At 49.1% G+C, this 26949-nt stretch overlaps 1 protein-coding gene across 2 annotated transcripts in view; it reads right to left on the bottom strand.

Annotated features, from left to right (window-relative positions):
- Positions 1–5263: 5263 nt before the first annotated feature.
- USP7 (ubiquitin specific peptidase 7) overlaps positions 5264–26949 on the bottom strand; it is a 55106-nt gene continuing 33420 nt past the window's right edge. For both annotated transcript variants that reach the window (XM_061207752.1, XM_061207753.1), the window contains exons 6-31: positions 25238–25346; positions 24263–24393; positions 23752–23806; positions 22641–22721; positions 22450–22540; positions 20096–20178; positions 18124–18233; positions 16648–16804; positions 15737–15881; positions 15320–15450; positions 14516–14650; positions 14035–14136; positions 13772–13877; positions 12897–12989; positions 12739–12806; positions 12308–12408; positions 11287–11440; positions 10602–10669; positions 10015–10123; positions 9843–9920; positions 9021–9121; positions 8142–8241; positions 6600–6719; positions 6374–6445; positions 6156–6246; positions 5264–5841 (exon numbers count right to left, since the gene is read on the bottom strand). In XM_061207752.1, the coding sequence (XP_061063735.1) occupies positions 5735–5841; positions 6156–6246; positions 6374–6445; positions 6600–6719; positions 8142–8241; positions 9021–9121; positions 9843–9920; positions 10015–10123; positions 10602–10669; positions 11287–11440; positions 12308–12408; positions 12739–12806; positions 12897–12989; positions 13772–13877; positions 14035–14136; positions 14516–14650; positions 15320–15450; positions 15737–15881; positions 16648–16804; positions 18124–18233; positions 20096–20178; positions 22450–22540; positions 22641–22721; positions 23752–23806; positions 24263–24393; positions 25238–25346 (2698 nt within the window). In that variant the 3' untranslated portion in view covers positions 5264–5734. The remainder of the gene's footprint in view (positions 5842–6155; positions 6247–6373; positions 6446–6599; positions 6720–8141; positions 8242–9020; positions 9122–9842; positions 9921–10014; positions 10124–10601; positions 10670–11286; positions 11441–12307; positions 12409–12738; positions 12807–12896; positions 12990–13771; positions 13878–14034; positions 14137–14515; positions 14651–15319; positions 15451–15736; positions 15882–16647; positions 16805–18123; positions 18234–20095; positions 20179–22449; positions 22541–22640; positions 22722–23751; positions 23807–24262; positions 24394–25237; positions 25347–26949) is intronic.

Genomic DNA, 26949 nt, shown 5'->3' on the forward strand with positions numbered 1-26949 from the left:
CTCTTCTGGAAGGCCCTGCCTGCCCCCTTCTCTCTCCGCCTATTCCTTCCAGGCCCATCGCTCACTCCTGGGTCTCTGTCACTTTCCCCAGGCCCTGGTGCCCACAGGGCCTGGCGGGGACAGGTGAGTTTATGGGAGCTGGGATGGGGGAGCAAATCTTCTCAAATCTCTGTGCCCAATTCCCAACAAGAGGTTTAATCCTTAAAATTCCTTCATGGCTACAGCACAGTAGCTTTTCTGTACTGCAAAGGCCGCTATGCAGGAATTTGGCAAATGCAGGAATTTTGGCACTAGCTGCAGGATGGGAAGCCTCGGTTTCCACATCCAAACAGGAACCCATCTTAACAAGATTTTTAGAACTTAAAAGGATTTTTAGGATTTAAAAGGCCCCAAGTTGCAGGACAGGAATAAAGGCGCAGACGTAGAGAATGGACTTGAGGACACGGGGAGGGGGAAGGGTAAGCTGGGACGAAGTGAGAGAGTGGCATGGACATATATACACTGCCAAATGTAAAACAGATAGCTAGTGGGAAGCAGCCACATAGCACAGGGAGATCAGCTCGGTGCTTTGTGACCACCTAGAGGGGTGGGATAGGGAGGGTGGGAGGGAGACGCAAGAGGGAGGAGATATGGGGATACATGAATATGTATAGCTGATTCACTTTGTTATAAAGCAGAAACTAACACACCATTGTAAAGCAATTACATGCCAATAAAGATGTTAAAAAAAAAAAAAGGCCCCAAGTTGGCTTATGAGCAGGATCCCTCCTGGGTACCATGTGGTCTGCCTGGGGGTGAGGCTGGGCACAGGATGGGCTAAAGGGCACACGAAGGGATTTTTTTTCAAAATAATTTTTATCATGGGGCATTTCCCCCTGCTGTCTTTATCTTTAAAAAAAATTTTTTTTCCTTTGGCCGTGCCGCAGCTTATGGGATTCTACTTGCCCGACCAGGGATTGAACCTGGGCCCTCAACAGTCAGAGCCTGGAGTCCCAACCACTGGACCACCAAGGAATTCCCCGAAGGAATTTTTTTTACTTTGCAAAATATAACAAATATTATTCACTCATCTTTTCAATGAAAAGGAATTTCCTAGAGAAGGGGCAGAGAAGTGGGAGAATTCAGAGGCAGAGGAGAAAGAGTATGGCACTGACCTACGTTTTATTCACTAAAACGTGGCAGCTGCTTCTCTGTTTTGCTTAGCACCACCCGGGAGGGCAGTGCGGAAGCCAGTGCGGAAGCCGAGGCCTGAGAGATGGCTGGTCTGAGTCCAGTAACTGGATGGGCAGCCGGAAACTAGGGTCGGCCTGCCCGGTGGCCTTCAGGTGGTCAGGCCTGCTGCGACAACGCTGGCAGGGTGTGTCCCACCAGCCGGGGGAAAGGACCAGTCCGGGGACAGATTTCTCCGGATCTGAATGTCAGCCCCCAGCAGATGCCAGCAGCTGCCCCTCCGCCCCGCCCCCGTCCCCCGCGATGTCCCAGAGAACCGAGGGGAGCACTGACTCCCGAGGGGTGGCACTAGCTGCAGTATAGGAAGCCTTGGTTTCCACATCCAAACAGGGACCCACCTTAAGATTTTTAGGGTTAGAAGATGAAGCGTCTGACATAAACTAGGCATCCTGGGAACCAACTTCTCATTGGTAATAAATCAGAATGGGGCGCCAAGTGGACCCGTGTCGACAAGGCAGGTGGCCACCCATCTAGGTCCCACGTGTACTGATGGAAAGGGAGGCCAGGCGGGCCCACTGGCCACCACTCCCCAGAGGACGAGGTCTTGACCTGGGACTTGGCCAGTCTGCGGTTTGGAGGACCACAGCCCTGCAGAGGCACCCAGGCCAGGCGGGCGACGGTCATGGGGCCTGGCTGGCTCTGCCAGAACCAGAACAGGACCCGGACACGCCTGCAGAGCTCCAGCCCGGAGTCTGATTCTGCGCCTGCCAGGCTACTTGCCGGGTTTGACCCGGATTCCCAGAGAGGTCTACAGGCAGGAACATTCAGTGCTGTGGCAAACGCAGTGCTGGCTGTGCGGGTGGTGTCCTGGGCCCTCCTCTACCGGCCTGCTTCAGTCACCGTGGTCCATGCACCGTCCACAAGGTCTGGCCCAGCTCCCCAGCAGCCCTCCGCGAGCCCACAAAGCCACCCCAGGCCACTCTGACTTAGACTGCCCAGTGTCAGGAGAGGCACTTGCCAATGTTTAAAAAAAATCCCGATTTTTGGCTTCTCTTGAAAACTGCGCCGGTCCAGCTGCACAGGTCCCTGGTTCGGCAGATGTCGGGCTGTCCCCTTGGCCCGGCCCGGCCAGTTCCCATCATCCCAGGGCCTCCTCCTTCACTGCCTTGTACAACTTGACCTAAACCACCGTTCCCATTTCTTAGCCTTGACGTCTGAGGCCTTGGTTCTGGGTCCTGAGACCTCACTGTAGACTCAGGCTGGGGCACGTGGGGTCGCAGCCCCATTCTCTCCCTGAGGCTTCCCCACGCTCCTGCTTTGTCTGCACCAACCTCTGGGGCTGGCCAGGAGGGCCCAGGGCTCAGGGGGAGGCGGCCATCCTGTCCCCCTCTCCTGCAGCTCTCATCTCAAAGTGGGGGGCCCCTCCTTCCAGCAGGGAGGCCGGCTCGGATACCTGGAAAGAGGGGGCAGTGATTGCGGGTCTCAAAGCCAGCTCTGCACTCAGCAGAGGCCCCGAGAGCCCAGCCTGACGGATTAACTCAGAATCCCCGTCCTGGTCACTCGGGTGGCCCAGACGCCTCGCTGCCGGCCGCATGCGGTGCGTTCATCGGCAACAGCCACTACAGGACCACTGCCCCCCAGAGCGGAGACAGGGAACCGCTCCGCCACCCCCCCTCCCAGCACAGGAGTGGGCTGGGGGGCGTGGCATGGCTGCAGGCAGGGCACTGGGGACACCTCCCGCTGTTTCCAGCCTGGAGCAAGGCTGGGCAGGGCGGCCAGAGGCGAGGAGGCGTCACAAGGCCGGGAGGGCACACAGGGGCCTGGCCGGACAGTCACCCTCTATCACCTGCCTGCCTGTGACGGGGTGAAACGAACCAGCCCCCCAGCAGCAGCCCTGACCCTCTGCGGCACTGGGTCTGAACGGACGAGGGCGCCTCCTCTGTACCGGTGGGAAGCGGGCAGGATTAGGCTTCAGGGGGGCTGAGTGTGGGTTCTCTCTCCCAATGTCTTAGGACGAACTCAGAACATCCATCATACTGGGCAGGATCGTGCTGTGAACGCCCATCCCTGGATCTATCCATCAACAACGGTGCCTGCCCCTCGGGTGGGTCAGTGGCCCCTTGAAGCTGCGATGAGCTGGGACCCTGCGTCTGAACTTGCAGACGCCACCCTGCTCAGCCCGCCCCCTCCAGGGCCGCCGGAGGCCGGGTTCCAGGCCTCACAGAGTGAGCGTTTTATATATCATACATTAACTCGACAGCTCGAGGGAGCTAATCACTGTAAAGACACACAAAGCGAGGAAAATGAGGTTGGAACGCCTGAGCCACGTGTGGCAATTTAAAATTAAATCAGTGAAGACTCACTCTCTGCTACTTCAGCCACGTTTCAGGTGCTCAGCAGACACCTGGGGCTCGCGGCTCCCCCGCTGGACAGGGCCGATGGAGCACCCACCACCCAACGGTGGACATTCTATCGGGCAGTGAGCAGTCAGAACAAAAAGGCCGAGAGCGGCAAAAATGCCACAGCATCACCCACCCAAAAACGGGGGATCTACGGTTCCATCTTGACATTTGAAATGTATGTTTGCAAACGCAGTTTGCTCTTTTACTTTTTAAAATGAGACCATTTCTCCCAGCCTGCTGCTTCTGGTACAGTCACGGCGAACCCAAGCCCCTCTTCAACGTTACCCTGTGGTTCTGGGGACCTGAGGGGAAGACGTAGCAGCCTCAGGGTCCAGAGCGAGCCGTGTGAAAGGCGGTCCTCTTCAGGTTCCACCCCTCCCACCACCCCCGTCAGTTTTATGAACTCGGACTCAAGGCCGTAACTGGGAGGGAATGGAAGAGTAAATCACACGCGCTGCCTGCTGACCGTCCACATCATGAAAAGGCCTTTGGGGAAAGCCGTTTAATAACTCGACAATAAGTTTCCGTGACGTAAGACTATGATCAACCCTCAGCCAAAACCAAAACCTAAACCTAAAAGAAATCAATACTTCAATGTTCAAAGTCAAGCACCCGGAGAATGACTTTCCGCAGGAGGGTGGGGCGGGTGGCACTGTCTATGGTCACCGTGGGCACCTGGGCAGGAAGTACCCCCCAGGTGGAGAGCAGCCCAGGGACACAGTGCGCCAGGCACGGGATGCAAGGCCACCACCCCTGGGCCACGCCTTCCACCATTTCAGTATTTCCGGTCATCTTATTGTACTTGGTTCCTGCCTGGAAAAACTTTTTATTTCTTAAGCTTAAACGGGATGAATCAGAGGCAAAAACAAAAACCCCCCCGAAAACCTCGTTATAAAGGAAAAGGTTCCCCAGGCCTATTTGCAGGGAGAGCAGAAATCTCCCTCAACTTCCACGTCACTCACTGAGTTATAATTTTTATAGAAAATTTTATTCAACATACAACATTTTCCAGCAAAAAGGCAATATACAGGAAGAGTTGGTGTACACTGCTGCTACAGAAACAAACAAAAAATACTGGAAAAGGATGAAAAATAAGTGTGATCTGCTGATTCTATTTTACTGCACTCAAAACTAGACACGCAGCTGGCGTCAGCTCCAAAGGAAAAGGCCGGACTGAAAGAAAACTACACACAATGAATATCAACATCAGTGAAAGTCACTTAGATTCACCCGACAAAATGCCACCTCCTCCCAGTGGTAAATTGTACATGTTCATTCATTAAATATACAATTTCAATTTTCCTTTTTTTTTCTCTTTTTTATTTAGCTTTTTTATACAAAGTCAACAGCTTGCTAACACCAGTGGGCATGCCCTCTTTGCTAAAAGGCCCTCCTTTCTTGGTTCCGCCTGTTCCATTTTAAGGAGACAAGTCTATTTATAATTTTTTCACCTGCTCGAATGAACTCTTGAGATCGTTAGGTTTGCCGAGAGGCAGCATAGTACACCTTAACTGCATTGAACAGCATTTTCAATTTAATAAAAAGACCCCCAAAGTGTCTGTCAGGCCTGTATTCAGTGCATCCACTCTGCAAACGGGCTGCAGGACAGCGGTGGCTGACGGAAGGGAGACGAGTTTATTAAAAAGACCCAGGCAGCTGGGGAGACCGAGGAAGGGGCGACAATACACGAGTGAAGGAAAGAGCGCTATTTATTAGGTTGTGAGTTTCTCTGTTTCGCCTTTACAGATGCACAAAAGGTCATTGAAAGTATAATTGAGGGAAAGACGTCAGACGAGCCTAAACAGAAGACTTACTAGCTGTGGGGCTGGCGGCCGGGCCCCGGGGTGGGGGGACAGCCGAGCCTGTCCAGCGCCGCGCCCGCCGGCTGTTCCCCGACACGCTGACAGCGCCTTGCATCGTGGTTACCATAAAATAACTCTCATTGGCATCCAAGCTTTATAAAAACACCTTCATTTTGCTCAAAAAGGGCAATCAATAGATACAGAGAAGCCAAACTGAACAGCCTCAACAAAATAAAATTAACACCAGCAGCAAATCCTCTTGCTGAAGACTTGGGACAGTGCTCGCGCACCAGAGTTCTTGGCTGTTGTTAAAGGGCACACCCACCGCGGTCCGCCTCGCCCGCCCGCCAGGGGAGGAAGTCAGTTATGGATTTTAATGGCCTTTTCCAGGTATGTGTAGCGACTCCTCTTTGGGGCTTTGTTGAAGTGGTCGAGCCCTAGCCAAGGCCGAGGGTGAGACATGTTACCTGGCAGGGAAAGAAAGCAACTGAGACCACAGAGCCCAGGCTTGGGCCCCCGGAGCGAGGGCACCCGCACCCCCAACCGAGGTCTCGGGGCTCCCAAGGGCGGCACTGTCTCCCCTGGGACCTTAGTTTTTTTGGCCATTGTGTGATGCCTGCCAAGTTCATCGGTTACAGGCTGCCGTTCCTCCCTGTTCTACAGATGAGGAAAACAAGGCCGAATCTCCCAGCTGGAGAAATACAAGGCCGCCACTCGAGCCCAGGGCTGCCAGCCTCCCGGCCACTTACTACCTGCTTCTTCACTGTGGGAGGGCTCTTACCGGGCTGAGGTTCAAAGTCTTTCAAGTTTACTTCATACTCATCTTCATTTATGTACTGGTGTCGGCCCATCATCACAATGGCAAATTTAAACTGAGAGACAAAACCCGAAAACGCCATTAATTCCAAATACTAGCAAAGCTCACACCTCTGGCAAAAAAAGTCAAGACTTTAGCATCCCGCCCGACAAATTACTCACAAGTATCCAAGAAGCGCGTACCTTTTCAAACTCCTTTTCCTGGATGTCTAGCAGACTCTGAATCCGCTTCATCACTTCTCTGAAATGCTCGCCCTGCGAACGACAAAGGGCGCATGTGCTCACACAGCTCATGCCCTCCTGTGCCGCCGCCCCGGGGAAGGAACCCCACTGGGCAACACTAACCCAGAGCGCGAGGGCCCAGGCCCCGACCCGAGACACTCAGCCTCTTAGCAGAAGGACGCCTCACCTGGTGTATCCTCAGCAAGAACGGGATCCCGAACGTCCCAAACACCTCTTTGTGGAAATGTGCCACTGTGATCAGCATCTCATTTTCCTTATCTATGTCTACCTGGTCCAAAGGTATTTCCTGGGACACACATTTTTAACACAAGGGGTTGAGAAATTCAGTTAACGCAAACACAGCGCCACATTTTAATTCTTAATTCTTACTCGCTCCTCCAACAAGGGAAGCTAGGTCAGATTTTTGCCAAAATGTCATGTTTGGGGCTTGTTAGAATAATTAGAGTTTAGAGCCAGGAGAAATATCTAAGCTTATAAGAAAACTCTGGGGACTTCCCTGGTGGCACAGTGGTTAAGAATCCACCTGCCAATGCAGGGGACACCGGTTCGAGCCCTGGCCCGGGAAGATCCCACATGCCACGGAGCAACTAAGCCCGCGTGCCACAACTACTGAAGCCTGCGCGCCTAGAGCCCATGCTCTGCAACAAGAGAAGCCACTGCAATGAGAAGCCCACGCACCGCAACGAAGAGAAGCCCCCGCTCACTGCAACCAGAGAAAGCGCGCACGCAGCAACAAAGACCCAACGCAGCCAAAAATAAAAATAAATAAATTTATATATTAAAAAAAAGAATCCGCCTGCCCATGCAGGGGACACGGGTTCGAGCCCTGGTCCAGGAAGATCCCACATGCTGTGGAGCAACTAAGCCCGTGCGCCACAACTACTGAGCCTGCGCTCTAGAGCCCATGAGCCACAACTACTGAAGCCTGCACGCCTAGAGCCCGTGCTCCGCAACAAGAGAAGCCACCGCAATGAGAAGCCCGCGCACTGCAACGAAGACCCAACGCGGCCAAAAATAAATAAGTAAATTTTAAAAAAAGAAAACTTAAAAAAAAAAAAAAAAATTTATTTATTTATTTGGCTACATTAGGTTTTCGTTGCGTCACGTGGGATCCTTAGTTGCAGCATGTGGGATCTAGTTTCCTGACCAGGGATCGAACCCGGGCCCCTTGCATTGGGAAGGCAGACCCTTAGCCACCGGACCACCAGGGGCGTCCCAAAACTCTGGGTTTTAAGAGACCAAATAATGAGTTGTTCCAGTTACTGTGGAAATCTCAGCAGTTTTAAAATCAACAGGGACCCAGTTTCTGACTAGATGTGCTTGATGATCCATACTTAAAATTAATTTCTAAGGACAAGTAAGTGAGGTATCTGGAGTAGTAGAGAGTAGAAGGGTGGCTGCCGGAAGCCGGGGTGAGTGTCTCAGTGAAGCAGATGGATGGCGGTGAGGACTGTCCAACAACACGAATGTGCTCACACTACTGAACAGTACATTTTAGGTTAGGTCTATTTTATCATAATAAAACATTCAATTTGTCAAAATCTGGCAGAATTAAACTAACCTCAGGGGTCACTTCATCTACCGGTACACAAACAAAACGACAGCCACTCCCAGGAGCTGCCGCACTGCCTGAATAAGCTGCGGGCGGCCGCCCCACCTGCCGGGGCTCAGGAACCCTCCTCCCTGGTGCAGCCAGAGGGACGCTTACCTCTATTCGAAACGTTCGACTTGTCGCAGGAGATAAACATTCTAGTAGTTCGTCTTCTTGATGCACACCAATAATTTTGTAGCTTACAATTTCTAGCAGCCTGTGCAGAACAAGGAAGAACGTGAACTATATACATTCATTCTAGAAAAAAAACTTTCTAGAAAACTATTCGTCAGTCATATTATTACAAAGCTACGAAGATTCGCTTGTCTTCTTATGAAGATTTGAAATGTCAAAAGCAGGTATCCTTGGGGAGCAGACAGAACACTGGCCGGGGACCCCCTCGGAGCGTGTGTAAATCTTTCTTGCTATGGTTCCAAACTGGGCAGGGCTTGTGAAATGTTTCTCACCCTTTAGATAACAAAGGCCTCATTCTTTTATTAATTTTGTAAAGAAAACATTCTGGGAACCAAGTAGCCCCAAGGGCTGTTCCATCCTACGAGCTGACCGTAAGACAAGGTGATAAGATTAGCACCCGACTCTCTGAAATAAAAACTGAACATCAAATCTGGGGCTTCTTTCTGCGGCCTGAACACTGGCGAAAACAGATGAGAAGTGACCAGCTTTCTCAGACACAATCAAGGCCCACGTTTTCCAGCTTCAGCTCATCAGTCTGCTTGAATCACTCTTCCTCTGCTTGGCTTTTCTACCTGAATCCCCCTTTTGCACTACTGCTAATTAATATCCGGAGACACAGGGAGGGAAGACGGGCCAAAAAAAAAAGGATTAAATGTGAAGTATTTACATAAAGTGTTGCAAAGTATGGGCTGAAAGATGAGCATGGCAACTACTGCGGGGGGGCGCGGGGGGCACTGCGCAAGTACAGGGCTGGGCCAGGGCTGCCCCTGCCTCTACCTACGGGATTCAGGAAATACTCGCCTAAGTTTCCCTGATGCCTTCTCGCCGAGTTCCACAGCCTTTTTACATTCCTCTAACAGGTCCCGGACACACCCGTGCTTGTCTGGATATAGTGTTATTTCCTAAGAAATGACAAGATGAAGGCTATACAGAAAACAGGACACACGCGGGGCCTGCTTGGGCCCCTCCCCGCCGACCATCACTCAGACCACCTGCCCAAGCCTGGGAGCCGCCCCCCACTGTGGGGAGTCTAAGAAGTGCCATTTTGAGGCAAAAAGCTCGCCATTCACAGGACAGCTTCTCAGGAATTTCTCCCTGAAAGGTCACTAAGAGGCTGTCCAATTCTCAGCATGGTGAGACAGAGGACAAGGACCAGGGGGGACTGTGTCATTTCAGCCTGACAGCTGCACACGGGTGACAACATGGATGGCACATGTCCCAGATTTCCTCTCAATACCGGTAGAGCTAGAAAGGTGAACGACTTGGGTGTCTGAGTAGGTACAGACTTTCCAGAAGAACCACTTAACGTGAGGCTGTGTCGTCTGCAAAGGGCCCAGCGGAGTTGCCACCGGCTCCAAGGCCAAGCAGCAAGGTCCCCCCAATCAGTCGGAAAGGGTCTCCCTGACACTGTCATTCTGCCTGAAGCCTCAGAGGTGGCGGCGGGGGCCGGGTGGACAGAGCTCATCCCCCCACCGGGGTTCTCAAACTCTCGAGCCGAGCCGCTAACACACGCTACCGCTTAGGGAGCTTTCTTTGGTTGTTTTAGTTTTCAAGGTCTCGGGAGAGAGATACAATATACAAGATGCAATAAAAATAAACACTCATACCATGGAAAAAACTCACCTCTTCCCTAAATTGGCTGTTTAACCATATACACTTAAAACTTCGCCTGTTCTCAAAGTCTGTGATTTTCATCTTAAGCTATTAAGAAAAAAGAGACTCATTTTAGATATGCTTCCACAGAAACCCGAGCCTTCTCCTTATTACCCACGGTTACATTAATTTGGACTCATACCTGCTGATAGTAAAGTTTCTTAGGTTGTCTAGGCTTGAAGAACTGTAGAAGATCTCTTAAAGTACCTTCATAATTATGTCTAAGAGGATTACCTGGGCCATCCCTATAACTACACAAGAAAACAGCATATAAATAAAAGACTTGTTTATTTGCCTAAAACAAATATCCGTGAGTGAGCACAAAAGCAAACCTCTGGCCTGACACCTAGACTTGAAATTTGGACTCTGACTACTCCTGTCCCCAGGTCCTAAGTCCCTGTGTCTGTCACACCTGAACACTCTCTGCAAGGGTGACACGGCACACAGAAGCCGGGCCGGGCCAGGCCCAGCCGGACACATGGGAGGGAGGTGTGTGGATGAGGTCTCTAGAGTAAGCCTGGCTTTAGATGAGGCTGCCAATTATTTTGACATCTTGGATTAGCGTGGTCAAGATGTGAGTGGTGACAATTCTATATCTGAAACTAAGCAAGAAATGGCATGTCGGGTGAGGTGGCCGGCTACTTATTACATTAGTTCGGAGATGTTTGGATGAACTATGCAACACATGCAGTCAAGACCAAACACTGGGCATCTGTGAGTGTGGCTCACCCTTGAGACTTGAAGAACTGGAGCAGCATCGGGTCGGTGTTGAGCCTCTGAGCAACTGTCTTTGCCACCTGGGGAGGGAGGGCCAGAGTCAGAGAGCAAGGTTCACATCCGGGGAACAAACGGAAACTTGCTGATACACTTTATCACTGATTATTTGCTTAGTGCTCCTAAAGAAACCTGTTATAAGCAGCCTGAATTTAAATGCCCCGGAAAGTTACCATCTAATAGGAATAAACTATATTCCTTAGTATATCACCACAGGAGCAGCGTGTCTGAGGAAGAAAACCTTTTAAAGTGTTTTTCACTTTCACTGGGGAGGTCCGTCTGTAGATTTATTTCCTGAAGACTGTTTTTTTAATGGTTCACACTTGGCATGTTATAACTGAAGCAAAGTTGCTGTTAAAACTATGATCTCTGAAAGCAACTTATGCCAGGGGTCAAGAGGATTTCGAAGAGCAAGAAGACACGGCGGAGGGTGGGGGGAGGGGAGTGAGGGGAGAAGAGCTTCCGGTCCCCTGGCAACGTCAACACCAACCCACTTGCATCAAGGACCTCCTCAGACAGTGGACTGCGACCCCTCCCCCAGGACCAAATCCATTACACAGCCGCATCAGCAAGCTTTTTAAAAAAGAACTTGGTCTTTCTGCTGTGGAATCTGAAGGGAAAAGAGCATTTTATCAAATACCTGAAAATAATTCATTCTATTTGATAATGTAACCACAAATCCAGGATCGTTGGGGATTGTTTTATCACAGAAAATCACATCGACACGGTGGTAGAGATCTCTGAAATATTCCTTTGCAGTGGGTAATTCACTGTTATCATTTTCGGGGTCATCCCTGGGGGGAAAAACACAGACAATCAAAGTCCAGGCCAGGGTTCGGGCATCATCTCCCAAGTAACAGTGATGCAGAGCAGTGTGGATCTAAACTCAGGCTAGCATTTCCTGATGCTGGGAGCCTGCCCCGCTACCAGGCAAAGGCGATCGTGCACAGAAGGTGTGCGCCGAGCCACGCGCAGGGCTGGCTGCTTTCCGTTCCCGATCTCGCTCCCGAAACAGAACAGCGCCCTCTCGTTCTGCAGACAAGGGAAAGGACTCAGGATGCACTGCGGGGCCCACCCTGCCGGCTCTGCTGAGTCTACTCCCCGACAGGGACTTGGCAGGTTATCACTTTCCTGCGAAGGCTGCAGGACCGGGTCGTCGCTAAACCTGAAATATTTACTGCCTGGCCCTTAAACGAGAGGTCTGCCACCCCTGCTCTTGGCCACTGGGCCCTGCAGCCTCCCTGTGGCCAGTGTTCAGGGCTGCCCTGCCCTGGCAAGACGGCTTCCAGAGCAAGGAAAAGGCCGAGTGCATCATCAGGCTGCCTTCAGACTGCACACCTGCTGGCTTCCATGCAGACAGATTTAAGTGATTACCCAAGTAGGTGCATTCTAAGAATTTCATGTTTTCAAGGAAAGAAAACAATCTTGCTATTCCCTAAAGACCTTTGCCCTCCTGCTAATAGTTGTCATGCTCGCTGTAGACATTTTTGGGAAATAAAAGCATTCAATGAGGAAAATGCTTGCCACCCCTAATTCCGAAACCCAGAGAAGGCCAACTGCTGTCAACGTCAAACAAAACGTGACTCAGGGTCTAGAGAATCGTTTCCTGGTTCTAGGACTTCTGATTTTAGTACAAAGAGATAACTTCAAAAAGTACATACTTCTGAAACACTATAATGTCACCATCCATTAGCTCATCGAGGGCTTTATCAAGAGACACGTCATAGTCCTGAATTCTCTCTGTTAAATTCGGTTTAACTTCCTACAGTAAAAGAAAGGACACGGTTAACAACGCAACGTCTGTCCAATGTTTAATATGGCCACACACTGTATGTATTTTCTCTATACCCAATTCCATCAGCCCTACATTTTGAATAAATAGTAGGAAATACTAGTAATAAGGATATAATAATCACTGACCCTAAAGAGGGAAACATCAGAAATGTACAGAGAGGATCCTGACTCAGGATCACCCGAGGCCCCGTTTAGCTGTGGTCTTGACACAACAAATGCAGGGCTAGCAAAAGAAACAGAAGAAGTCCTCCCCAAACCACTAACCATGTGCTGATTACAGAAAAATAAGGATCCAAACCTCATAGAGGATAAGACTAGTATCTTGGATAAATCCTGCTCTGTCACACATAACTGGGAGCAAGTCACCTAGGTTCAAGAAAAATGAAGAATTTCAAAGCTGTGATACACTGAGACTTCGGCAAAATCAACTCAGAAGGTGAGTGCTGCCACACTTACGTATTTTACAGGATATTGGTGTGTAGATATGCCCACAGTAATTCAAGCTCCGTGTTTTGGGATCGTACATCTTCAAAAATAACATCACATCATCTACAAGGTTAATAAACAGGCTTTGTTAGGATCTTCTGGTCAGTGCAAAGTTAACAAATAGCAACTGAAATGACACCTTAGGGCACCTAAAAGTTACTGTGTGCAATGAAGTTTGTTAAGAGGCTGATCCTAGGTCTGAGGCATCATTTCAAACCTCAAACACATGGGAAACACTGCATTTGAAGCAGGAAAGATGAGAATGAGTGCACAGAATTTAGGAAACCTAGTTTTAAGACCTGGTACTCGCTAGCAGAGTGTTTTACCATGGAAGTATCCGTTAAAAGGTTGTGTCTGTGTCTTTGCCGGAGAAGTGACCACTTGAAGTAATACAAATAAGCAATCTTGGACCCACCTGTTTTGTAAATAAAGTTGCACTGGAAGACAGTTCTTTTACCTAATCTCTGTAGCCGCTTAGTAGCTACAATAGCAGGCAGAGGCGGTATGGCCCACAAAGTATGAAATATTCACTATCTGGCCCTTGACAGCAACCCCTGCTCTACACCATCTGTCAAGTATATACAAGACCAGCGTGATTAGCAAAACATGGAACGTGCTGGACTCCACGCTGCTGCCACCTTCTCACCTGCCAGGACACTACAACCCACAGTCGGTCTGATTTGACTTCATCAAGAAGCCTTGAACACGTTGGATGTTTCGCGAGCATTTTGGGGATTAACAAGATTTCTTTGCAAGGGAAGAACACTTAACCCTGTGTGTTTAGAACGACACTCCGGGAATAAAACTCCACTCTCTGGAGGTGCTGGGCTGGGGGAGGCACTCACGATCTTTATCAAACTTGGGTAACGTTGCTCCACTAGCAGCCAGCTCCGGATCAACTGTTTCCAGGAATATTGTCCAAGGATTTTCATTATCACTGAGTTCAATCATCTATTCCCAAAAGAGATGCTGGGCTTAGAAGATTTTAATGGCTAAGTGAGAGTGAAAAACTATATTCAAGTACTGAAGACAAGATCCAACTCTATGTAACTGGACCGAGGGGGAGACCGCAGGGCACGCCCAGACCAGACCAGACCGCCACACTCACCGTCTTGCTGCCGTCGGCCTCGTTATCCAGCATGGCCGGTCGTTTGGTGCCATTGCTCCTCGCCTGCATGGGCCACAGTCGAATCTGATCCTGTGGAAATCCCTGGAAAGAATTACAGTTAAATTATTCGAAGCAAAATCAGCTTATATTTTAATTCTACATCAAGGTAATGATTCTATGATTATAAGGGGAAAAAAAATCATGATTACAGCTCTCCCTGCTGGTGTGGGCAACAGTGACCTGGCCTTCGGGATCTCTGGTGTCCCGGAACTTCAAGCCCATTTTACCAAGGGGGAGGCGGGGGGAGGAGGGGGAGATGAGGGGAGATGCCAGAGGGCACAACCCGGAAGGGAAGGAACTCTGGTCCCAAGCTCACTCTCAGGTGGCGCCTGGACGCGGCGCCTGCCACCAAGGGCAGGACCCTCCAGGGTCCAGCTATGAAAAAGGAGAGAGAACAATCAACAGGAGGACGGGCACGCACCATGGTCTGAGAGAGGTTCTGGACAAACTCAGCAAGCGAGGAGTTTTTCAACACTTTGAACACAGTGTATTTCACTTTTTCTTCATCGTACATATCATTTCCTTGATGGCCACAAAACTGGTCCTCTGCAACAATCTGCAAATAGGCAGGAAAATGCAGAATGGAGTTTACACCACTAACAGACAAAAGAGAACCAGGTCATGCTGATCAAAACCAAGGTTCAAATGCTAAAAATAAAAACAACTAGTCTTTTGCTTTAATGAACCTTCTACAGAAGACCCAAGCAGAAAAGCACCAAAATGACCAAGAACTAAATCAGGTATGAATATTTGGAAACCCTACATATTTCCATGCGGCCATTCTAAGCTCATCCATAAACATCAACTAGAAATCCATCTGGATGGTGATCCCCAAATATTATAAAGCCAGGATGCACATGTACCTTTTTTTCCAGATAGTCAACCAACTTGTTAAAACAAATGCCTGTTTCCTAACCGCAACCAAAACCACCTGGCAGTCCACCCCCCACCCCCCAGCTGCCAGAGCTCTCCCTGCCAGGCCTCATCTGGGTTCTGCTCGCCCTTCCTTCTCTGGTCCCCTGCATGTTTTCTAAACACTAAGACACCGCTGCTCTGGCAGCCTGAGTACCTCTCACATCTAAGCCCATACCCTGAACTGGAAAGAACATTCCCAACGGTGAGGGAACTGGCCTGCAGTTACGCAGTCGCACGCTCACGGGGCTGCCCAGACCCGCGGCCGATGCCCCGGCCCGCGGAGCAGCTTCGCGCCTGCCCGGAGGCTGACCTGCACTTGCATGTAGAGATGAGCTTCCTGCCGCTCCTTCCGCTTCTGCGCCTCGATCCTTTTCTCTTCTTGTAATCGCTCCACCAACTGCTGAGGGATATCATGGTCGGTGACAGCTTGTAAAACCTCACCTGCAGGACAAACGCATCTCCCTTCACCTCTGTGCGCTACGTCATCACAAATAAAGCCACCCTTTAAAGTAAAATCACTTGGCACCCTGGGTCCACATCCAAACCCGCAAGCCCAATCCAGCTATTTCTAGATGATGCTGTAAGGCAGCATAAGCAGGAAAGTGTCTGGACAGGTGGCTCTCGCTTAGGTCCACTGTCACGTGGTATAAAATGCCCCAGCGGGCGGGACTCGGGGCCCAGCCGTGAGCTCGGCACAGCGAGGGCACGACACGCCCGCCCCACTCACTGAGCTTTGACTCCCGGATGTACACCAGCATGTAGGCGTTGGTGCAGTGCCGCACGGAGAGGTCGTCGTCGTGGCCCCCGTAGTTGTGCTCGATGGCCTCCTCTTTCGTACACCTGGACACCACGTCGTCGTCAAACTTGCACCACTGCAACGGGGAGCAGCAGAGACACGGCGCTTTGAGGAGCACACAAAGTAGAAGGCAGCGCGACCTGCCTCAGGCGACCCTCACAGAGCTCGCCAGCACTTCTGCCGCCCTCATCCCACACTCTGGAGAAACTGCTAATATCCGTCCACGGGCAATTTCTGTAATGTACTCAAACAGCCTAAGCTTCAGCTTAGGCTCCATCTCTGCCCACTGTGGATGGAGTCGTTTTAAATGGCACTAACCCTACAGTTACAGGTTCCTCATCTGGTGCCACGAGGGTCCCGCCTTCAAATCTCCTCAGCATGAGCTGGGCGGGCTCCACCTTGGCTCTGCTCCTCACTGGCTCTGTGGCCCTGGACACAGACCCCAAGACCCCCATCTGCTCCTCCTGGTGAGGATCACAGGATGGGATCCACGTGAACCAGGCCACGACTGCGCGTTACATCGCGCAGGTAATGGGGCACGTGCAATAACACGCAACCAGTGCGGGCCCACGAGCGCGGGCCACAGGTGATTATTCTAAGTGGAAACTAAGTGCCTCATGTTAGACGTAAAGGGATCCTGCAAGGTCCAACGTTCAATACTAATAACGAGATGTATATATCAAGTACAATCATAATTTACTATCCACCTTTAAAAGTATCAGGAACATACAGACACAGAGGCCAAGAAGGGATCCTTCGCTATCAAGGCCAAGTCTGAAGCTGAGTGTCACTGAATTCCCTACACAGCATCACGTCTACCCCACCCCCTCCCCAGCACTTACTTTGCCATCCCCTTTGGGGTTTAGATAAACCACATAATGTCCACCATGATTATCTCCACTATGAACCAGGACTGCATGAAGAATATAATTTGCAGGGTCTTTAGGATCCGTTTTTTGCAAAAATTCATCAAGTGGTAGCTGTTCGGGGAACTCAAACCTATTTAAAATAAAAACATTTTAAGAGAAATCCAGGTTTCATTTACTCGTAAAATATTTCACCTTTAGGCTTTATTCCTTGCTAGACCTTCTAACTCATTGGCTCCTCTTTACTTGGAAAGGGCAGCTCCTACTCATCACAACAAATTATTCACACGTCAACAAAATCTGAAGCTTGATTTGAGAAAAATACCTATAAAGCACTGACACACCTAACGGAATTTTAAATTCCAGGATATTACATAACAGTCAGTCTTGTGACAAAAACACACTGACTTTTCTAGGATGTGGATATTTCCAAATGTTGTCATGAACGGGGGGGGGAGGGGGGCCTTGAGAGGCAGGAAGAGCGGGAGGTGGGTGCAGGAGGACCGTGGTGCCGAGCAGAGCACGAGCCTGGGCGTGGAGGGGCAGCTGCCACCCGGCACGGCCCTTGGGAACTCAGGCCCGGCACTGCCAAGTGTTCTGAATGCCAGATGCCAGAAATCTGGACTTTTATGTGAAATCTCACGATCTGAAAAAATGTTGGCAACTAATTCCAATAAAAATAGAAAGAAAACCAAGGTGAGGACCCAACAAAGCACACCAGCAGGTTGGGCCTAGCTTGCAGGCTGCTGGTCTGTGAGGTCTGCTGTCTCAAGAGACCCCACGGAAAAGGGCAAGAACAGATGAGCAGGCCCGGCTGGTGGCAGGTGATACGATCAAGTCACACTCTCCACCGAGTTTCAGGGGTGACTGACCAACCTCTAGGAGGCTGGTTATTGTCAGGCTGTACCCCCTGACCAAGGAGTACAAAGTTACTGCTCCAGCTAATCAGGGTGCAAGTTCTGTCTCCTGAACCAGACAAAGCAGCGTGTGGCAGCAACCTTTTAACTGGTACTTTAAGGATCTAGAAAACACCTGGAATGGGGGACACGCCCACCTACGCCAGCATTCCTGAGGATTCTAGCACATTCTATAAGCCTATGCCAACTGAGAGGTGACAACATATTGGAGAATCCTATGTAAACCAATAGAGTCATAATAGCAAATGCCACTTCTGGGGAAACCAAAGCCTGTGCAGCAGAAAGCACCCTCTCCCCAACAGACTTCAGTCTGCCACAGTGTAGACAGAGGGGCTCCCTGAGGAGGAGATACGGAGGAAGCAGCCCCTGAAATTATCCCTTTAAAAGCACAGTTCTTGGGACACCTTGGCAGAGAGGAAACCTAAATAAATCAGAGATGAGACCGAAAACAGAAAAACTAAACAAAGCACTGAGACTAACCCCCTAAATCAGGACGATGGGTAAATCTTAACTCTCACATCCCACTCTAGATTACCTATCGTTGATCTTGATATTTTGGTCCGTCTGAGGGTCATACATAAATCGCATCAGTTGTAGGTGTAACACTGGTGGCAATGTTAGGAATTTCACACCTTTCTCTGCTTCCTGAACATTGAAAAAGAAGCACAGGTTTAGTTTACCTCTACTTATTTCTTGAAGCAACAAAAGCAACAGCGTTTCACAGCAAGGGTGGAACACGTTGGGAACTTCTGGTGGGGAGACGGGCACAGGGTGTCTTTAAATGTTCTGTGTGTGGGATTTCCTCTTAGTTTGTATTATACTCTATCTTGATGTCCAGCGACAGGGGAACAGTGAAGTAAATTACAGCTCAGTCACTTGCTGCCCTATTAACACAGTCATTAAACACTACGAAAATTCTGGAGAAACACGGGAAAATCAAATGGAAAAGCAGAGGATTATGATTATGTGAATGAGATGTGCATATGGACACCAGAACAGAATAAGACGAGCACGGTGTGGGTTGGGAGAACTGCCCGTGACCGCCGTCCTTCCCCGCGAGCACGGTCAGTGCTGACTGTTCACTCCTGCTTCTGAAAACCACTCCGACTCGGTATCAGCAAGGCCCTCTGACCACCGTCACAGCCTCTGCCCAGGTGTCACCAGCCTCTGGGCCAAAGGACAGCCCCCAACAAGCCTCTGGGGGAGGGGCCCAGCCTCACTCCTCTCTCCACCTCAGCCAGCTCATTCCTCACTCAAATGAGCCTTTGCCAAAGCCAGTCACCGCCAGGCCATCGGCGGCCCTCAGCACAGCTGTATTTCCTGTCTGGCCCTTCCTTCAGAGCTGTAGACCAACACTGGCTAGAAAACACCCACCTGGAGGAACTGGTGTCCTCTGTGGCCATGTTCTCTGTTGTACGTTAGCATGGTTAAGGGAACTGGGTAGTTCTGGGAAGAAAAACAAAAACCCAGGAACCTACTGCCACACAAAGGAATGGCACGGCTTTAGTACAACTTACAGAGGAATCCTGTCTCTCAGCCACTGTCCACTTAGAGTCTGACTCTAAAATACCTATTGTTCACCCAGAGCCAAAAATATCCAGTGTGGATAAGGGCAATTCTTTTGAGTTGACTCAAGTGTTTCCTAAGCAAATCCAGTGGCATGTTTGCCAAGTAACTTACTGATCTACAAATCAGTGGCCTGACCAAGCAGGAGGACAGCAGGTCTGTGACCCACGGCAAAATGGGCTCACCAGCACCGTGAATTATAAATGTGCGAGCTTGGTAAACCCAGGATGGTCCCAAAAAAATCATAAATCAGTTGAGCCAGTGAGTCAAGGTTATGAGGCTGCAACACAGACCTGGAGGGCTGGACCCGTGAGGATGCTGCTGACCCACCAAGCAGCCTGACCAGGCCACAGTCCATGCCCCTCTATCTGACCATGCACTGCCACTTGTTTACAACACTCACTGTTCTGCCAGAGTTCCTGCGGGGCCATGTGGAAAACAAGCAGGGACACCGAGTGTGGAACAAATAACAGAAAATGCACTCCTCGTTCTGGAAGTCAGGATCCTCAGAAAACTAACTGACACTCCACTGGGGCGGCGGGGGAGCAAACCACCACCACCAGCCAAAACCAGAGTCCCAGTGACTAAGCAGTTCTATCTGTGACTAGGAGAGACTGAGGGAAGCTCTGGCACAGACACCGGTGAAGTAAGGGGCAGAGTCACGGATGGAACTGGCGGGGGGTGGGGCACACGTGTCGGGTGATGGTTCTGCCTCTGGTAGCCAAGAGGTACAACACCTTCCCCACCCCTGCCTGTCTACACCAGCGACATGGTCAGAGCTCTCTAACACAACGTCCAGACAGAAATAAAATCCTTTTGCGTTCTAAACACCAGCGGCATGTGAAAAGATACAAGTGAATGCTTAGTTCACAGTTAAGCAAAAGATCTGAAAACAAAGTGGAAAGATACAGCGGGACACTAGCACACAATCTCCAAGTTACCTGCAAGCCATGCTCCCCGGCATCGTATTTATTGTCACCATCTAGTTGTTCTACTGCCACGTAATCCACAAATGATTCAAATACTTTCAAGAGAGAAAGAGACAAAAGTCAGCTGAAGTTATCACTAAAGCTTTGATTATAACATAGTCAATCAATCAATTCAGGCACGCCAGGGAGGAACGTAAATAACTGTAGCTGTGAGCACAGGTCTACAACTTCACTGATCCAGCAAAAGGTGTGAACTCTTAAGGCCACTGAGGGTGTTAACATGATAACACGGAGTCAATGTTTTAATAATCTTAAGTAATGTTAAAGTACAAATTTTAACCCAAACACTTATTCTAAAGTCGGTGCAGCCAGAGAGCAGCCATGTGGGAGGCTGGGGTAGGGGAAGAGGGGGAGTTTGGAAGGGGACATGGGCTTCTGCTCTGAGAGGGAGTAAGAGCGGAGGCTCCTGTGCACAGCACGGGGACACGGCTGATAACGCTGCCACGTGTAAGTCAAGTTCATTGACTAGAAGGCAGTCATCCTGTCACAATACCTGAGCGTACCAAACCACGATGAACACTTTAAACACCTTACGATCCTGTCACTTAAACCACAATAAAGCTGAAAAGGAAGAAGGAAGAATCCATCCAAGGATGACAGCCAATGGACCAGGAGGTAGAGTCTAGAGAGAGGTCTACACAGCTGCGAAGGGCTCACTGCTGACAAAGGGGCAGCAGAGCACCTTTGGTCCACTCTGACCATAAGCAGAAAGCAACTATTCTGGGTGGGCTGTAAATAAACAGACAAGAGAAAACAGTAACAGACAAGAGGATTATCTTATGACTCCAGTGCAGGTGTTCTCAGACACAAGCAGCAAAGACTGATACCCTGGATTTCACTACAGTTACGACATTCTGTTAACCAAATGGGCGCACTGCAAGGGTGCAAAGGCAAGCCCCAAGCCGGCGGGGAGCCCGGAACCCAGGCGAGCGGCAGCGCTCACAGCCCGTGAAGAACTGCGCGCCGTGGCCGTGAAGAAGTAACAGGAAGCGCACTCCCTCCCTTGCGCGGGGCTCCGTTACAAGGCCAACAACCGTGTTCACACGCGGGACAACAGGCAGGGCAGGACGTGACCGCTGAGAGCCCGCCAACGTCCCAGCTCACTGCCTGGACCTTCCAGGCTGCCGCGCAGGGCAGAGAAACCCCAACGGGCCCCAGAGTCTCCCTGAGACAGGGTGGGGATTTCAGGGGTCCGAGGCAGCAGCCACGCGCAGGACAGAGGGCCCCGGGGAGAGCCGCGCGGGAGAGCCCCGGCGACGTGCAGAGGCTCCTCCTGGTCTCGAAGGAATCAGCTATCTCCAAACAACGAAATGTGCCCCGGAACAAAGGTTAAGAATATCCAATACCCAACAGGATAAAAATCACAACAGCTGGCATCCAATAAAAGATGACCAGACAGGCAAAGAAGCTGGAACTCACAGCCAGAGATGGAAAGTGAATCGATGGAAACAGATCCAGAAATCACGGAATTATTGGACCAGGACATCAAGTTACTACGAACTACATTCCATATGTTCAGGAAGACACCCAAATTGCCAATAAGCATTCAAAAAGGTGAAATCTCCCCGACTTCCAGGGCAATGCAAATTGAACTCAAGATAGCACCATTCTCCCACCAAAACGCCAGTCTGACGACTGACGGCTCTGGAGTGGATGTGGAACAACTGCTCGCACCCTACTGGTGGAGCAGAAATGGATAAACTGCTGTATCTGCTAAGCTCGACATATACACGCAGGTCCTACGAGCCAGCATTCCACTCACCGTAAATGCACCAGGGGTGGACACAAAACCGGCCAACAAGCCTCCCGCCTACCAGCCTCACACTGAAAACAACCCAAACACCCATCAAGGAAAGAATGGTTTCCAAACACTTGTGTTATACTCCTAAAGTGGAATACTATAAAGCAATGAAAATGACCTGTTACTGCTGCTCAATATAAGGATGAAGTGCATGGAGGCAATGCTGAGAAAAAGAAAAGAGAGAACTAGACACATATCCTACACGATCCCATCTACGTAAATATCACAAAACACACAAAAGTAACCTAGGAAAGAATGTTAGCAGGCCAAACAGTGGTTTCCTGTGAGGAGGGAGAGGCAGTGACCAGGAAGGGCCACCATCTTGCTTTGCAAATGTTCTGTTTCTTGACCTGGGTGGGGTCACCAGACTGTGTTCACTCAGTACCTTCATCATTTGGGCAATTTTCTCTACACTATATTTCAATAAAAACCACTGTGTCAATGAAGCATTACACCAAAACAAATTATGAAAAGGTGGTGGTGCCATTATGTACACAGAACTTACTATTTTTCTTTCCTTTTATACTTAGCTGGATATCATAATAATCTTCTCTTCTATCAGATCGGTAGTCTACTTCTTTACACTGGATATATGACTACAAATAAGGAAAATAAGATGGCTTAAGCATTAACCGCCAAAATATTAGCATGTTTAAAATCTTTAAAAATCACTCTTTAAAACTGGTTATCACATACCACCATCTTGCCTCTGAATAACTTAGGTATGGTGCCTTCTACACACGTGCCTTTCATCTTATTTTCCACATTATCAAGCAACTGGAAGAGAAAGTTTTGGCTTTCAGAAAATGTTATGCTTAATTAACATACAGTAATTTGAAACGTGACTAGGAAATTTCAATGGTCAAAGAAATTCTAGACTATAAATATTATGACCTTTAGCATGCAATTATCAAAAACATACAAAAATCTTCTTCCTTGGTTGGATATTTACAAAAATATCTACATGCAACAGTTGAGATTAACCCTCTATACAGCCTTTGGAATGAATTAGTAATCTGTAGTGCCTTTAGAAGCATTTTTTATATTCATTTTACCTCTGTGGAAAAGCATGTAAATTGAGCACTAAACTTAACTCGTATTGGTCCACACCAAGAGATTAATGAGGTTGAGCCTGTCAACAGGATTGACTGGTTTGTCCATGGATATTTAATGAACTGGATTCAATCCAGCTAGTGCTGCAAAAAAGAAAACACACCTTGCCCAGCCAATCACCTTGAATAGCCATTTCATGTTGTGAGTGTGAGTGTGTGTGTGTGAGTGTGAGTGTGAGAGTGTGTGTGTGTGTATTTCTTTCATCACAACTGGAAGAGTGGGCGTCTGCTAGTGACTAGAGATGGTCTGGGAGAAGATCACCCACACAGAGGTCTGCCTCAACCACAAGTTCTGTGCCAAGGCGAGGTCTGGGTCTTGTGCTACAGAGTAAGAATGGAAGTCACTATTCTAAAGTGAAGTGGGATCATCAGGACAGCTACTCAAGCCAATCTGTTGTTTCTTGGATTAATAACTGCTAATTATGCCAATTTAACAAATTAAAAGTACACTACCTATACTATTCAAATTTACATTTTCCCTCACACTTCCCTATCAAATAATTTTTCAGTCTTTCTGGTTTTAAACTAGATACATGCTGTCTTTTCTTTCTGGCCTGGTTCTGGTCCTGAACAAAGATGGGCGTAACTGGAATTACAGTGACTGAAGTAGGTCTGAGGTTTTACTTGGTAACAACTTCTGACAGTGCTTCACAATATGAAATGTAAGTAGTAAACAATTACGGCTGAAAACTCACCACTCGACAGAGCTCTTGAACATCATGTTGCATGAAGCTATCTAATGTTTCCCACCTTAGAGAGATAAAATGAATTTATATTTAAACTTCCAGATTTCAAACAAGAGTAAATTGACAAGCAACTCAGACTAAAAAACCGAACCATGTAATTAGTCATTATTCTTAAATTTTTAAGAAGATTATAATTCAAAGACAAATTGAATTTTATCCAGACCCCAAAACGTTCACAACTTTATCTTGTTCTGAACATCTTACTGCAAGGGGAGGTCGTGTTTGCAAGTAAATGTACAGAAACTTGGAGTCCATATGTATCCTTTCCTTGACAGGTAAACCTAAGTGGTGAACTGCTTCTCAAGCAAAATTCTAAAAGCCTCCATTTCCAAAGAGGTCAAACAAAGGACACTGATAAAATGCCCTGACATAATCAAGTGCCTGAGCTCTGCTCTCAACCCTTCCCCGTCCACTAACTCAGCCCTCGAGCAGCAGAATGGACAGGTCTCCCAACACATACCCGAACGACTTGGTCAGCTTCTTTGTTCCTACGGGCTTATCACTGTGCTGTAATTCATAGAACACTCTTTGCAATGCTAAAGGGACGCTTTTGGATGAATCGTCGCCCTCTGTTGGCATCATGTACACAGCCTAAAAGAATTGATTCAGAAATAAAAATGGAATTTTATGTGAAAGTATCATTTCTAACAACACAATGATGAAGGCAGTTGGGTAGGGCTTTTAACTATCCCCCCCAAAGGGTCAAAAGGTCTTTTAAAAATCAAGACAGTGAAAAATGAATTTTAAAAATTACTTAAGGCTCACCATCCAATGAGAACCACTTCTATTTCATACTTCTTAGAGCAGAGCAACATTTCTTAACTTAACATGACTTTGAACAAAAGAGTTGATGAAACTTCAATGCTACTGCAATTAACCACACTCAACTATCCCCAAGATATCATCCTATCATGGTAATTAACGCTGCCTGGAAGAACGGTGCGAAAAGGACACGCCAGCAGACCAGCCAATGGTCCCCCCAAACCCAGGAGTGTGTGCTGCCTGCGCTGCTCCCCTGCTCGCACCACATTCCTAAAGTGCAAGTAACTATCCTCCGTTAGATTTTATATTTTGTACAAGTTTTAGCTATAGTAAGTGAAAAATTAAGATTCCTGACCAGGAGTTTTTCAACTAATCAATTTTAATATAAAACTTTTCAAATGTTGCTGCTAATGACTTTCGTATTTTTAAAAAAAGCTTTATTATTTCTAGCCCAATAAAGTGAGGTTTGTCGGCTGTGGTAAACTTTTCATCACCTGAGTTAGCTTCACAAGTGTCCGAACACTGAGGACCAGAGCTATGCATAAGCGTAAAGCAGGGCCCTCCCTGGAGACGCGGCAAGAGACAAGTCTGGCGGCGGGGCTTTGCTTGCCCCTTAATACTTGAGAGAAAAGGGTGGGTGGAAGGTTGAGGGAGAGAAACACCATCCATTTACCTTTCGTAGTTGGTTTGTGAAAAATAAAGTCTGCAGCAGGCTGTTCATGTAACAAGTCGCTCCCTGATTCTTTAAACCGACATAGCCCGTGTGCTTCTTTGAATCCCACCTACAAGATCAGTTTGAGGTTGAGGGAAAACTGCACAGGACACCTCCTTGCTTCTGCAACGTGTGTGGGCGAGGGGACTGGGGGCCGGCACCTCGCTGCTCTGCACCACCACCTCCTTCCCACCATCCTGACATGGGGTGACGACGTCCGAGCACCCGCCTCCAAGTGAGTAGCTCGTCGCCAGGCTGGCAGTTATCACACGGCTCCCTCCGGCGGACACCAGTTTTGTCTGCTCAAGCACGTGGGCCAGTGCGAACTCAGCCCCGCACCGGAGAGGCGGCCTCCGCGCGGTCTGCTGACAGCAGCAGTGCCGTCATTTACCCAGAGCAGCACTCTCAGAGAGGAGTTCAAGTCTACTTCTATCAGACTGAGTGTCAGTGCGGCTCCCTCACACACACATCGGGTCACACGTGTAGTCAGCACAAGGCGGGACAGGAACAGCCGAAACCCCTCTCTTCTGTAGTGTCACGTACACGGGAAAGGACAGGCATGCATGCCGGCAGGTTCAGACCTCAAATCCAAGAGCCGTTTCCCTTTACTCTGTTATACAGGTGGTTGGTTAGGAGAGAGAACAGTCTGTACCCTCTCGCCCCCAAGAGTTAACAGGAAGCAGAAGAGCCCTCCCCAGCGCCATCCCCTCCCCCTCTGTGCACGGTGCAAATGTGTGACCAGTGCTAGACATTTACTGTGAGGTCAGGCCAGCAGGACTCTGATGCCGGGGGTAAGAGGTTTTTCTAAGACTGAACCAAGATACCTGTTTTGATTGGTAAGTCTGAAAAACTCAATCTACTTTCTTAGTCAAAAGATGTATCATAAGCATAGGGGGAATGTTTTCTAAAGGAGGGGGAAAAAACCCACAAAAAGTTTAACTAGAAATACCACCTTTTTGCCCCCCACTCCTGGTAGCTGAATACAATTCAAGGGTATGTTTCGAAAAAGGCTACTCAAGAAAAGCCTGATTCCTCTGATATCAGCCCAATGAATTATGAAAACTAATAAATCTTATTTGTTTTAAAATTTCCCAGGGCCACATGCAGGCCACCTTAGTCAGGACCTGGACTGAATGACCGCCCTTCTGGGCTGTCGGCTGCCCATCCCACCCGGGTCAGCCTACGCACTCATGCCAGAGGAGGGCCACGTGGTAAGAGAAACAACAGGAACAGACAGGGGCGCCTACACTTGACTCCTTCCCACCTAGACTGCACTTTATTTCTTCGCTCCTTGGCCTTAAGAGTCCTGTTCATCTACAACCTGATCCCAAGGCACCATCTCAGCCCTCTTCACACTCTCCTAGTGCCCCGCCCACCCCAAACTTCCCTGCCGGGGTGTCCTTACTCACGCCCTTCTCCCCACCTCCAATTCCCCCGGTCCGGCCTCTTGCCCACAGACCGCCTGGACCCAGGGACGGAACCCTCTCCTCCCAGCGCCACCCCACACCACAAAATAACAAGCACATCTGCTGCTGCAGTTACTGCCGTCAACTCCTCTGCCCGAGTGGTCTTGGAGGTTCTTTGAGGACAGAAAACCATGGCTGCCTTGTGCAACATAATTATATTCCTAGAGCCCAGCAGAGTGTCTGGCACATAGAAACTGCTCAATAAAT

The sequence above is a fragment of the Eubalaena glacialis genome, chromosome 13, assembly GCF_028564815.1.
Source record: "Eubalaena glacialis isolate mEubGla1 chromosome 13, mEubGla1.1.hap2.+ XY, whole genome shotgun sequence".
In the NCBI taxonomy this organism is placed as follows: domain Eukaryota; kingdom Metazoa; phylum Chordata; class Mammalia; order Artiodactyla; family Balaenidae; genus Eubalaena; species Eubalaena glacialis.